Source organism: Lactuca saligna, chromosome 6, assembly GCF_052625555.1.
Source record: "Lactuca saligna cultivar CGN05327 chromosome 6, ASM5262555v1, whole genome shotgun sequence".
In the NCBI taxonomy this organism is placed as follows: Eukaryota; Viridiplantae; Streptophyta; class Magnoliopsida; order Asterales; family Asteraceae; genus Lactuca; species Lactuca saligna.
In genome coordinates this window covers 17,931,394-17,946,895 of record NC_136422.1, presented here as the reverse complement: position 1 = coordinate 17,946,895, position 15,502 = coordinate 17,931,394, and the positions used below count along the sequence as shown (strand labels likewise).

The window sequence follows — 15,502 nt, the reverse complement described above, 5'->3', positions numbered from 1 at the left end:
ATATTTAAAAAAAGAATTTTTTGATTTTTCCAGTTATTTTGCATTTTAAAATTATTTTTAGAATATGTACAGTGTAATATTCTATTTAGAATATTTCACGTATTTTTCAAAAAAAAATAGAATTTTTTTTATTTATTTTTTATTTATTTTTAGTTAATTCAAGTTCCGAAAATAATATTTAAAAAAAGAATTTTTAGATTTTTCCATTTATTTTGCATTTTATAATTATTTTTTAGAATATGTCAGTGTAATATTCTATTTAGAATTTTTCACGTATTTTTCAAAAAAAAAAAACGGAATTTTTTTTATTTTTTTAATATTTTTTTTAGTTAATTCAAGTCCGAAAATAATATTTAAAAAAAGAATTTTTGGATTTTTCCATTTATTTTGCATTTTAAAATTATTTTTAGATTTGGTCTCACGGTCTCACAAAATTAGAATGGTCTCAAATGAACCCGAACCTATATATATATATATATATATATATATATATATATATATATATATATATATATATATATATATATATATATGCACAAACTAAATTACCACGTTATATTCACATATGAATATGTTTTTTCACCTGAATCAGTATATGATTATTAACAAACATGCAAGTCTGTATGTTATTCATATGTGAATAACATATAAAAATTATATATATTTGTCAAAATACCTTCAAATATTCATATGTGAATATACTGTGTAATATTCATAAGTAAATATATCATCTAATATTCACAAGTAAATATACTATGTAATATTCACATGTGATATACCATCTAATACTATGTAATATTCACATATGAAATATCATTTAATATTCATAAGTGAATATACCATATAATATTCACAAGTGAATGCATCATCCAATATTAAAATATGAATATACTATGTTTATTATATGTTATATTCATATATGAATGATACTTAAATTGTGTGTGTATATATATATATATATATATATATATATATATATATATATATATATATATATATATATATATATATATATATATTCACAAGTGAATATACTATGTTAATATTCACAAGTGAATGCATCGTCCAGTATTAAAATATGAATATACTATATTTATTATATGTTATATTCATATATGAATGATACTTAAATTATATATACTTTTTATTCATAAGTGAATAACGAGTGTACTGTAATAAAATCTGATGCATTTTTATTCATTTATGAATAACGATAGCTGAAAATATAAAAAAAAAATTTATTTTATCTTAAAACTATATCAATATGAGTGTTTATTTGTAGAGAATAAAAAATCATGAATTTTGGTATATTTAAAATCATTTTTTATTATAAAAATAGCTTCTAAAAATTAAAAAAAAAAGGAAAAAAAACTATGATTTTGTATATATTAAGGTAATGATTAGCATAGTTTAAGGAAATATGTTTTGTTGGAAAATACATGTACATTCCTTTCCCATTTTCGCCATTACGTTGGAGATTTTTGCAGCAAAAATAAATGATTGGCTGAGAAGGATTTCTCCATTGTCAACCTTTTTTTTCTCAATTGAACCATCATATATATATATATATATATATATATATATATATATATATATATATATATATATATATATATATATATATATATATATAGGGTTAGGTTCATTTGAGACCATCTATATTTTGTGAGACCGTGAGACGCATTTTTTTATTTATTTTTTATTTTTTTTAGTTAATTCATGTTCCAAAAATAATATTTAAAAAAAGAATTTTTTGATTTTTCCAGTTATTTTGCATTTTAAAATTATTTTTAGAATATGTACAGTGTAATATTCTATTTAGAATATTTCACGTATTTTTCAAAAAAAAATAGAATTTTTTTTATTTATTTTTTATTTATTTTTAGTTAATTCAAGTTCCGAAAATAATATTTAAAAAAAGAATTTTTAGATTTTTCCATTTATTTTGCATTTTAAAATTATTTTTTAGAATATGTCAGTGTAATATTCTATTTAGAATATTTCACGTATTTTTCAAAAAAAAAAAAAACGGAATTTTTTTTATTTTTTTAATATTTTTTTTAGTTAATTCAAGTCCGAAAATAATATTTAAAAAAAGAATTTTTGGATTTTTCCATTTATTTTGCATTTTAATTATTTTTAGATTTGGTCTCACGGTCTCACAAAATTAGAATGGTCTCAAATGAACCCGAACCTCTATATATATATATATATATATATATATATATATATATATATATATATATATATATATATATATATATATATATATATATATATATATATATATATATATATATATATATATATATATTGTTTTCACATGTATATATTGAACATATTAAATAAGCTTCAGATAACTTTTGATTATTTTTTTGATTTTTGATTTTTGATTTATTTATTTATTTATTTTTTGTGAAATGGGTTTGATCTCCCTGGAGGCCCAAAAGATGTTTGTTTGGCCACGATGTAAACAATTACGCTCGCTACCCGGTATTGAATTGAGGTACCACTTGCGACACCTTGACTTTAGGATAGGTAGTATTCGGATTTTTTAATTTTTAAACTAGGTGAATATATAAAATAATTAGAATACAAATAATAACAGATATTTAAATATAGCAGTGAAAATCAAGGTTGTTAAAATTTCGATTTCGATTTTAGGATCATACGATTTTAAGATCCTATAAGTAAAAATGATCATTGATCACATTGCATTATGATGCCGATCTCACCTCATTAGTTTTAGTATATAGTTGATTTTAAAATTTTTGTCTATTTAATTTAAAATCGAGCATCCTAGGTTGCAAGAAGTTTTGTAAAACATCACCATTTCATGAATACATATCGAATTAAGTAGAGCACATTCGTAATAATCTCTTTGTGATCTTATGCATTTAGTCGTACATGACCAAAATGATCTTTTTTTGTAATTGAGACGTTTACTTTTTAATTTTTACGGCGTGTAGCAAAAAAGTTATGATTCATGCTAAAAAGTTAAAGTTATCACATTATCTATGTATTGCGTGCAAATTTAAATATAAGTTCATTTTGATAAAATTTTTATCTTAGAAAACATAAAACGATCTTAAGTAATCTTAAGTAAGATAACGATCTTAACAAATTTAGTGGAAGCACTCAAAACAAAGTGATAAAAATTATAATGTTATGATTATAATTATTCAAGTGGGTAATCCAAGTGCTACCCATACCAAGATTAATTGTTGGGCCAAACGGAGTACCCTCCATACCAAAATTCAAAATTGTTATGTTGTCTTCACATCTTCATTATATTAATACAATACTATTTTTATATACTTATCACTTTATATGATTAAATTAATATTTATATTTAATTTTCATATGAAAACGATAAGCAGTTAAGAATATGGGATTTTAATAATAATAAAAAAAAACCTTACATAAATTCAAAGGAAAAAAAATTACAAAATTGCACAAAAAGTAACGGAATATAGATTTTTTTAGATCCTCTTATATTTTGGTGTGTAGTAAAGGAACAAAAGAATAATGTGAAAAATGAAAATAATAATAATAATAATAATAATAAGTAAATTTGTAATATTTATAGGTAAATTGGTTAAAAAATTAAATTAAAAATTGATTTTTGTCTTTCCCGTTCAATGTTTCCTTTCCTTGGAAAATTTTCTCCTCTTCTCTTATTTATCATTGCTTAATGTTGTTATGGCTATAGAAAGCCGTTGTTGGACCATGCCAACTAGGGGATGGTGTACATGTAGGGTATTGTGTACATGTCGTGGGCTTTATGCTACGTTCTCATCATGCTACTCGTGTGGTACGCATACCGAAATGTCTTATCTTCAAAGGGTGCATGCAAATACCAGATGTCAATTTCCTCTTACATAAGTGTAACGTCCCGATTTTCAACATAAAATTTTTATTTTTATTTATTCAAATATATCAGAGTATAATTACATTATGCAGAAAACATTATGGAAATGCACGTGTGTACAATCGGACCTTACCCTTCTCACGAATCAATGAAGTACCTGAAAAAAAAGATTTATAATAAACTGGATAAGTACGAAAGCTAGTGAGTTCCCCAAAACATCATATACCACAATACATATACAATGCATACACATAATATCTCACCACTTTTTGCCGATCCACCAATAATACATATAATGGCCTTCATCATAAAGTTGGTCCACCCCTTGGCCTTCAGCACGAGGCTAGTCCGCCCTCAACCCCCACATAATATATTAACACATATAGACAAACAATCCAACATAACATGCAACTAACTGAACTATTCTAATTGCCTAATTGCATACTACATGATAACTACTACATCCTAACATGTTGAGGATACATACTGGAGTATACGATATAGTGAGAAAATCCACCTAGACAATTACTCAAACGACTATCAACTATCCTTCAGATGATCCAACTTGAAGGTAACACGTTTATCAAGTATTAACTTATAATACTACAACTTATTAATACCTATGACATTCTGGTAGAAGTTAGATCCTTCACTAATTCCAAATATACTTTCATGACTATCAAATCAGCCAAGCAGGACAGTTGGGAGGCACGACCGTTTTGACATATAGTTTTTCTGAAATCCAACAACCAAGCCAACGTGCCCATTCTAGACACATCTCGCATAAGTAGACCAATCAATATATTTAACAAGAATTAATGACTAATCTGGTACTTATAGGTTCCTAATAACAACTATAAATATAATTATAAGTTATCCTAAAAGCCTAGTAAGCATAACTTAACTTATAGAGATTTCTAGCGAAAACCTCAAAAGTCGCGGGTAAAACTCTGAAACCGAAAGCTTCATTTCACCAGGCTATTTGGTGCTCCAGAGCCTCGCTACTAGCTCCTAAAAACTCCTAAACTTGGGCCTCAAGAGCGTGGGGAAATTTGAGAGAGAATGAACGATGTATAAGAAAGTTATAAGGAAATAGTGAGATTTCCGACCTATATATAGTAATTCGGGGGGGGGGGGGGGGGACCAGGCATGTCGCGTCTGGTGACATCGTCGTCTCGCTTGTTGCCACGTGTTGCATTCTACCTGGTCCACACTCCTTGCTTCTAGAAGGTGTGTGCCGCACAACCTACCTGTGCATGTCGCTTCTCGAAAAACTTCAGAAAACCGTATATTTATCATACAAGCTTCATTTTTGACATACTTTATATCCACACATAGATATTGATGAATACTACAACTTTTATTTAGACTGTCAGCTAGTTATCACTTTATCTTTTAAAGTTATATTTTTAAAGAGCTTAGACTGTTAAAACCTATCTAAAAATCACAACTATTTCATTCGAATTCCGTTCTTGACTATCTTTATACAGATGAAATTGTATTCACGGGATCTTCAACTCTTGTTTGCATTGTTTTGGCTGATACTCAACCGATCATAGTTTCAATTTCAGTGTTGCATATTGTTGTACCGAAACTTCGAAAAATCATAACTTCCTCATACGAAGTCAGATTTGGACGTTCTCTGTATGCACGCTATCTCTTTTTTTGATTGCTACAACTTTCTTTTAGACTATTTAGGCTAATAAGCAACGTATCTTCGATTCATATTTTATGACGCACTTTGTTGTACAGAGCTGAACGCAAAACTTCAAACAATCATAACTTCTTATACAAAGTTAGATTCGAGCGTTCTATATATCTATGAAAATCGTATTGATGTTTCGTACGTGTTTATGACAATTCCTTTGGTTAAAAAGTAATACTAATATTTTTCTATAACAAATTTTTTAAACAAACATCTATCCTAATAAATAAAGATCTTTTTGACACATGTCATATTTTTATTCATTTTGCCACATGTAATTTTATGGTTATTTTAAATTAATTTTTATATCCACATGTCATTTTATGGTTTTTTCTATTTTATTAAATTTTATATCTTATTTAAATCTAACAATAAATGTATTTCAATTTCATTAATGGATATTCTTTCTAATTTCAAAATTAATAAATTAAAGTTTCATTAATTTCCTTTATTTATTTATCTAAATTATTTTTTTAGATTGAAAAGAAAAAAAAACACTTTAATTTTTATAATTCAATATTTTTCTTACTTTTCTTATAAATTCAAACTTATCAAATATTTTGAATTTTATATTCAAATTTTTTTAAATGAACGAGTCTCACACCTAATTTATATTAAATCCTACTGAAGGGTGAAAACGGGATGTTACAATAAGTAAGCATTTACATGCCTGTTCCTATAACAATATAGTCTCAGATATTTCAACTATTAACGGAGCTTGGATTAACCTGAAATGTTCCAAAACTCATAGAAAAATTTTCATTTTTAAATAACTAAACCATTCATTACATTTCAGAAAAAGATCATCATAGTGTCAAAAATAGTTCCAAATTAGCATCAGAGTATCATAAACAAAAGTGCAGAATCTCCAGTGGATGCAATGCGATTATGACAGGCCCTTCCCTTTGCTACAAGAAGTACCTAAAACATTTAAACTTAAAACCATAAGCACAAAGCTTAGCGAGCTCCTCAAAATATGTAACATCCCACAAACTAGAAGGTAAACATTTCATTTTTAATTCATTTTAAAGCATCCAGTAACCATGTCAAAACAACCAAAAGTGTATCATAGTACAAATCCCAAAATCACATAATACGGAAAACATGGGCAAATATGGTGCGATCAAGCCTGACCCTCCCCTTTTTTACTAGAAGTACCTGAAACATAAATTGAAAATTGTAAGCACAAAGTTTAGTGAGCTCCCCCAAAATACCATATACCATATATACATAACAGTCAAGCAAATTTGGGTGCTTTCAATCCCCTTCGGTCTATTTCAACCGGATACAGTCAAGCATATCTAGGTGCTTGCAATCCCCTTCGGTCTATTTCAACCAGATACAGTCAAACATATATGGGTGCTTGCAATCCCCTTTGGTCTCTTTCAACCAGATACATTTAATCATATATGGGTGCTTACAATCCCATTCGATCTATTTCAACCGATATCGGGTCTATTTCACCCCTACCACTACCACATAATATCATAACAAAAGAATCACAGAGTTATCAAGCAAATACATGCATAAATAACAATTGTAATGAAGAAAATCATCATACTCCATCATAAATTAATGGGCCAACATTGGTGCCTCCGACCCATAGATACAGTGAAGGAAACTCACCTCATACTGAAGGTATCAAATCACACTCGAGCTGCTGACTCGCAAATCCTATCACTCTAAATCACAAGTAAAATAAAACCTAATTAGAAATTAGGTCAATAGCTCACCATGAGGGTCCAAACCTTAAATCCTAAAAAGTTACTTAATCCTAGCCTTTTTGGGCCTAACCCACCAAGGCCCATAATATATGCCATGTCAAAAATGGGTCCAAGTCTAAAAGCCCATCACAAAAAAACTCATGACCCAACAAGTGCCCAAGTCCTTAAGCCCAAAAACGGACCGAAATAAAGCCCAAGTCTTCCTTCTAATGAGTACGCTCAGCGTACCCTTAGAGTACACCCGACATACTCAAAACCCTCGCAGCATCGAGACCTTAGGCACATACGCATAATGTACATATGCGTATGCCCTGTATACGCCCCATATGATAAAGTTCCATTTTTGAGGTCTTAATCGGTTAAGACATAACGTCCAACTTCAGATATAGGCTCTTTAAAACGTAGTAAGCCATAAGTTGCCAACTTTATGCTTTTGCATGAATTATTAGGACCCAAAAACCGTTTTATCCATCTAAACTTATAATATGAACATTAACTTATGCATAACTCATCAATACCCATCAAGATGATATTTTTGTGGTTCCTAGTAACTCTATAATGGATAAATTTTCCAACTTTATCCATTAGAATAGTCCAACCAACCAAGATCTAGTCTTTAAGTCTCAAAGAGACCAAAAATGCATCTTTTCCAACTTAATCCATTAAGTCCAAGTCTCAAGCTTCTAGATCTGAATCAATATGATGTTTAGATGGATAAAGTTTACAACTTTATCCATAACAAGGTCAAAAACTTTCAAGATTTAAAATTTATGCACTAAATAAACCAAAAGCTCATAATACCCTAAAACTAGTTAGATTTAACAAATGCATCATCAAGATTCAAACTTTATACCTGTAGAAGAAAGATTTAGGTGAACAAAGTTTGGATCTATAAGCTCCAATGCAACCAACACTTCTACAATGAGTTCCTTCTTCTCCAAGGTGCACCAAGAACACTCCAAAGCACTTAAAAACACCTTCTTTTTGCTCACAAGACTCAAACTAGGGTTAGGGTTTCAAGAGAGTGTGTTGGAGAGGTGGAGGCTGAGAATAGAATGAGTTTACCGGAGTTAATGAGCTTAAATAGAGATCAAACCACGAAAATAGGGTTTAGGCACCGATCGCGTACGCCCAACGTACTAGGGATGCCCTAGTAGACCTAACGTACACGTTGAGTACGCCCAATGTACGCAACTCAAACCAAAACCGCCCTAACTTCAAACGGTCATAACTTCTTCGTTTCAACTCCGTTTTCGACGATCTTTATATCCACGAAAAGGTGTTGAGAAACTCTACACAAATGGTCCCTGTAGTTTGGGTAATTTGTGCATTTGGTCCCTAACTTATTTTTTAACTTGGATGATCCATATTGTTTGTTTTTGTTGTGCGTTTAGTCCCTATCTTACTTCAAAAGACTATTGTGCCTTTTTTTTATTTATTTTTTAAATAATTTTCTTATTTATGTATTTATTTTTTTTATATATTTTAAAAAATTAATAAACCCCACATCAACGTCTTCACTATCCCTTCTTTTTAGGCCTTTCAACTCCAGCGAACCAACCCTACAACACACTGTCTCTTCATTGAATTTTCCACCACCGCAACCCAATAGAAAGGTTGTGGGGTTGGTTCGTCGGAGTTGAAGGACCGAGAAAAGAAAGGATAGTGAAGACGTTATGTCATTAACGATGGAAATGAAAGAGAAGTTGAGGAGGATGAAAGATGGGATGGTGACTGGTGGGACCGAACTTAAATTTCTCGAATGTGGCTTCAGGTTTAGGGTGAAGAGATACAAATATATGGGGTCTATTAATTTTTTAAAATTATAAAAAAATAAATACATAAATAAGAAAATTAATTAAAAAATAAATTAAAAAAGGGTACAATAGTTTTTTGAAGTAAGATAGGGACTAAACGCACAACAAAAACAAACAATATGGATCATCCAAGTTAAAAAATAAGTTAGGGACCAAACGTACAAATTACCCAAACTACAGGGACCATTCGTCTAATTTACTATTACCTCTTCGGTTTGTTCACATCTGGATAACTATTTTTTTTGTACATATCTAGGTAACAAATTTTTTGGAAGTGTTCACATATGACCATTATAACTGGTTACGACCAGATGTAACCTGCTACAGCCGGTCATAATGGTCATATGTGAACACTTCCAAAAAGTTCGTTACTTAGATGTGTACAAAAAAAAGATAGTTACCCAGATGTAAACAAACCGAAAAGTTAATTACTTTATAAAGTCTATTTCCCTTTTGATTATGGGTCCCTACGTGTAGTGTAGCTTGAGCTATGCCATACGTAGTTTATAAAAAACCCCGATCCTTGATTCCCTCCTAAGCGTTGCTTATGTGACTATCATACGCACCGCGTAGGAGTAAACTTCACAATTCCGAGGCTTACTACAATTGAAAGAAATTTTAATTGAAATAATCAAGCGTTACACTCAGAATTCTCATCTCGATAAAACTATGGGTCAGTGTATATGTTTTGTATATATATCTGTATTATTGTTAGTTGGCCCATTAGAGTTAGGGCTTTGTGTATTCGGCCTTTGTGGCCTGTTTGTATTGTGTAGAGAGAGGTGGGTTCTATATTTTCTATTAATAAAATTTTAAATTAAATAGAAAAAAACATAAGAAATATAGTGGAAGGGCATTTTATTTTTTTTAGTTTTTCAAAAGACCAAAAGCAAGTAAACTAGTTCAAAATGACCATAAATTAAAAAAAAATTGTTTGGACAAAATCCACAGAAATATTCATACCACACGGACAATTTTTGCACTTTTGTCTTTATATTATCTATTTCATGCCCCTTAAAAGTATTTTATAGCTAACAGAAAACATCGCACCAAGCAGTTTACAATGGATGTCAAGGGTCTCATTTTTTTTTTTTTTTTTTGCTTCGAGCTTTCAATCGTATTGAACCGGTCCCGGATGTAGTCATAGTGTTACCATCTCTTTAATAAAAATATATATATGTAACAAAGAAGGTGAAAATAGAAAAAATATGTATAACATTAATGGAGGTTATCGATTTTGTTGTTGTATATATAAATTATAAATATACAATACATACTTGATAGAAGTAAAAAGTGAATAAATGAAAGAATAGAAAAAAATATAGAATAGAATAGAATAGAATCTACTAGGCATCTGATGGGGCAATCCAATGTCTTCCGTTGACAAAGCTCTTCACAAGAAACCTATGGGCAGAATCGTAATTCAACTCGCGGGCCCACGATACTCCACGGACTGCTGCAGACCCAGGGCCCCAGCATCTGTACACTCCGAAAAACGCAGTCCTGCCATGTGCCAATTGCCAAAAAACAACACCCAATAAACCAACCACTATATTTGGATGGCCCATGCATATGGCCCCATGTTACATGTATGAAGATTCGTATGTTGTTTTTAATCCAATTAAGGAATGATGGTTAGGTATGTTGCAAAAACTGATTATTTTAAGGTTACTTAAAACAATATATAAGTCCAGATAATTGATGAAATTAAGTAAAAATTGAATCATGAATGTTACGTACTTGCTTTTGTTGCTTTTATGGTCCCAATCGTCCCAGCCACCGTGGGCAACTATGTCATCGAAATGCGTGTATGAGTAAACGATCCGAGAGTATTGACCCATGGCTCGACCCACGTACAATGGTCCTGTACCCGTTACATTACACCCCACAAAAGCAAACCCGCTTTTATCATCCGGTGTTCTTCTATCATGTGCAGCTATCGATCCAAATCTCTTTGCTATCGAATGTAGCTCGCAGTCCTGATTGAATTAATCACCCACCCTCAGTTATAACCACATAAAGGACTTTTAACCATTTTATTAACATTTAAAAATATATATTTTATATGTTCTTTATTAATTTGTAAATCATCTTTTGCTCCTTTGAAAAATTAGTTTTTTAGATACACCCTCTTGCTTTTCGAGTTTTCTTTTGGATAGATAGTCTTGCATTGCATATTTGCATATGACACCACAACCACAGTCCACAAGAAGACATCCACAAAAGACAGATTAAGCGGCCTTTTCAACCAGACACTTTCAGTTAACCACCTCATCTTTTGAAATTGTTTGTATTTAACCTCATCGATCGACACAAAACATCAACATTTTCCAAGAAGAGAATTGAGTAGATTTTCGAAGAGGACTACGTAAGCTTACTTTGTACATTGAGCGACCATTGCCGAAAATGAAGTCGATGGAGCCTTCGATGTAACACTCCTTGAAATAATGACGACCGGCGTCGTCGCATAAAGTGTCCTGTGCCCCGTAAAATCCACAACCGGAGAAATATGCTTTGTCACCGGATATTCGAAACGCCACCGCTTGCCACCCATGCATGCCGGGCAATGGAGCCGGTGCCGTGTTCTACATCACACCATTTTTGCAGCATAATTAATTAATGATCAGTACTTGAACACAGAAAGTACTACAGGACCACACGTTGATAGTCATGAATTATCGATCGAGTTGTACCTTGAAACTAATATTACGGGCAGAGAAATAGTTAGCGTAGACGATGACCGAAGCTGTTTGGTAAGTACGCAGTTGCTGCCCGTCTGCCCCACGGTCACTTGCCCTGTCATGCCATTCTATCACCGTCGTCTCCCTACCCTCCCCTTGAAAAGTTATGTATGGTTTACTCTCCGGAACCACCACCTTTTCTCTGTTCCACCGCCACCCATGCACAAACATATATCAAAATGTCACTATATATAATTAATATATCGTATGCAAATTTTCACACATTAAAAATATATACTACAGATCTAGACTCATGTGTTAAAATTCAAAATATTGCACTTCGAATCATGCATCATAATTTTACAGTTTCTTGTCAACTTTGAATGTACGTACACGTAAACACCGGCTGAGATATGAATGAGGATGTTCTTCCGGTTATTGGATGATACGGAGTCGACGGCTTCTTGAACCGTCGTGTAGTCGCCGGACCCATTGACGTCAACGGTGATATTACGATGGCCGCAGGGTCCTACCCACTTCTGCTTCGGCCTAGAGGTCGAATTCGACGATGACGTGGCAGCGAAGAAAAAGCAGCAGAGCAAGAACAAGTACAAAATGTAGGCAGCCATTAAAGCAACAGAATGAATCATGGGAGCTAGTTTGTTAAAAGGGCGTGTTGTATTTATAGCAAACAATGTGTTGTACAAAACGGAGTAAATATTGTACACATAACCAGGGAATTTGTGTGGATATTGGAGTAGAGGATAATAAAACCGGTGTACTGTGCAGTAATAAGTCCAATGATTTGCAACGGTCATCTCGTGAGATCACTAGTGGCTCGGTTCGGCTCGCTCGGCTCGGCTTGAATTAATAAAGATACACAGTAGAGTTGAGGTTGAGTGTAATTTCAATATAATATATCCTAAAAGATGTTAAAATAGTTTCATGGGTCAAACTAATATATAAGGATAGTGTATAATATAAAACATAACCATAAAATGATTAATATTATAAAAATTAGTGGGATAACAAGTTAAAAGGAGAATATATTTTTTAATTTATATATATTTGATCATTGAGATTTTTTTTTTTTCTTCATATTTATCTCTTTAACTTGTTAAACTGTATACATTCAGTATTTATGACTGAATATTCTAGATAAGCTGGAAAAATGATTTAATATGATAATATTTTTCTTACTTTGTATATATTTAGTTCTAAATTTTTTTGTACATTTAATCTTCAATATTTTTTTGTTGCAAAATAAGTCATTGTTTTTGTACATATTCAATATTTATAACCGATTTCGGGGTTAATGACGCTTATGGTTAACTTAGCCACGTCTTCTTGGTTGCTTAGGTCTTGTTGTTTAGCTTATGTTTTATGTTCCAAATGTTGTGACTTCTTCATACGATCTCATATTTTAATAATGTTTATATTAGCACGTTCGTATTTGAGTCCATTATAATTTTCGTTTAGATAATTCCCATTAAAAAATAATATATTTTTACTTACAATATCATTCATACACACATTCATAAGGAACGCATGAATATAAAGATTGTAAGTAAAAATATATTACTTTTTAACATGAGTAATTTAAACGAATGTATATTTTTACTTATGCTTTTTATATCAACGCGTTCTTTATTTGAGTCCATTATAATTTTTCTTTAGATCACTACCATTAAAAAGTAATATATTTTTACTTGTGACTTTATAACCCAGCTGATCCCCACAATGTGGCCACCCAAAGGCCATGTTATGACGACTTCACGACAAAATGGTTGTGGTGACACCAACCACCACGTTGTGGTATTGCCCAAACAGATCGCGAAGAAACTGACCACCATGTTGTGGTCATGCCTTGACCACGTCATGGTCTGCCCTGTTCCAACAACTCCAAGAAGACCTAATACTTTAAGTCTAAGCTTCCAACTTTCACATATGATTCCTTATAGTGATTAAATGGATAAAGTTTTCAGCTTTATCCATTAAGAAACTCCAAACAAGCAAGATCTAAAGCCATAGACCATAAGATGTGTAACGTCCCAAAAAATCTAAGTAAAAATTGTCTTTTAAATTGATCAAAAAACAAGTTATTCAGTTTAAAAACCCATCATAGTATAAAATATGTCGTACAATAATCAGAGTACAAAATCAATCAAATCATGCGGAATACTAATGGATGCGATACAATCATGTCGAGCTCTTCCCCATCGAACCGGAAGTACATGAAACCATAAACATAAAATTGTAAGAACAAAGTTTAGTGAGTTTCCCCAATATACCACATACCATACATACATATCAGATCGAAACTGTAACGGGTCTATTTCACCCCCCGAGTCTATTTCAACTCAATCGGTATTTTTCAACCGAAGGGTCTATTTCACCCCCGAGTCTATTTCAACTCAATCGGTATTTTTCAACCGAAGGGTTTATTTCACCCCCGAGTCTATTTCAACTTAATACGTATTTTTCAACTGAACGGGTCTATTTCACCCCTACACGTAAACATACAGTCATATTAACATGAGTCACAAAGACGACAAGCACATGCAGACATATCAACAAGTGTCACAAAGACAACTATCATCCAACAAACATAATCAAGTGGGCCAACATTGGTGCCTTTGATCCACGAGTACAGTAAAGAGACTCGCCTCTCAGTCGATACTTAGCTGCTTAGCTCTCACCGCCATAAATACCGATGTTGTGCACTACCTATATAGTTACACAAGGTAAGCCTTTAGTTCTTCTTACAAAACTAGGGTATGACCAAAAGGCAACTCAAGAAAAACATTGAACGGTCAATTGACTTTATTCAACCGCCACGTCGTAGCCGTCCATTACCACGTCGTGGTTCTCATACAACAATACAGTCAGGTAATTCCCAATCGCCACGTCGTGGCTACTTAAGGCCATCTCGTGGGCACAACTTAATGGGTTAAGCCATTTTCTTTGATTCTAAGAGCTCCAAAGCTCAGATCTGGTCCATTATATGGTACATGGTCTCACCATGATGTTCTGTATAATAAAGCAGACGTCCAATGTATAATGACGAGAATTTAAGATAGGGAAAGCTCTATTTATGATAGACGTATAAATTCCCTATTACTCTGAAAAGTTACATGCAAGTTCTAATACCGTACTTAAACGTTTAGAATCCTGAACACATAAAATTTCTAAATCTAGGTCGGAAATAGACCATCAATTTATTCAAATAATAACATTCAAGGTAGGAAACCTAAATCATTTTAATGCATCTTATCATCATAGCATGCTTTATCATAAATCATTTAACACATAATAGCAATATAGGCATCATTCCTATAATAAGCTAGTGCTCGTGTCTTTGACCTGGGATGTCGTGGAAACCCTCCACGATCTTATACCTAAGTGCCTCGGGAACCCCCCGAGGTCTTCCATACAAGATACATAGAAACAACTAGTGTGTGGCATATCATATAATCCAAATAATATATACGTAACATGTAATGGGTCGGTCTTGGTGCCTTCGACCCATTGGTATGGTGAGGAGACTCACCTCTGTCTGCTGAATGTGAAAGTTGCTCTACTAACAGTTTGTAACCTCCCGTGTTGAATAATAATATTAATCAATGTTAGGACATTACTTAATAAAAGGGGACCCAAGCCCCAAGTCCTTCCAAAAAGGCCCAATTATCCTTTCTTTGTTAATG

The 15,502-nt window shown here is 32.0% G+C and overlaps 1 protein-coding gene across 1 annotated transcript; it reads right to left on the bottom strand.

The window, feature by feature from the left end:
• Positions 1-10,315: 10,315 nt before the first annotated feature.
• Positions 10,316-12,523, bottom strand: PME5 (Pectin lyase-like superfamily protein). Its single transcript, XM_078960438.1, has 5 exons — positions 12,192-12,523; positions 11,811-12,000; positions 11,496-11,702; positions 10,858-11,096; positions 10,316-10,620 (listed from the first exon to the last, which is right to left on the bottom strand). The coding sequence occupies exons 1-5, from the start codon at positions 12,446-12,448 to the stop codon at positions 10,464-10,466; spliced, it is 1,050 nt and encodes a 349-aa protein (XP_078816564.1). The 5' UTR covers positions 12,449-12,523; the 3' UTR covers positions 10,316-10,463.
• Between the last annotated feature and the right edge of the window lie 2,979 nt (positions 12,524-15,502).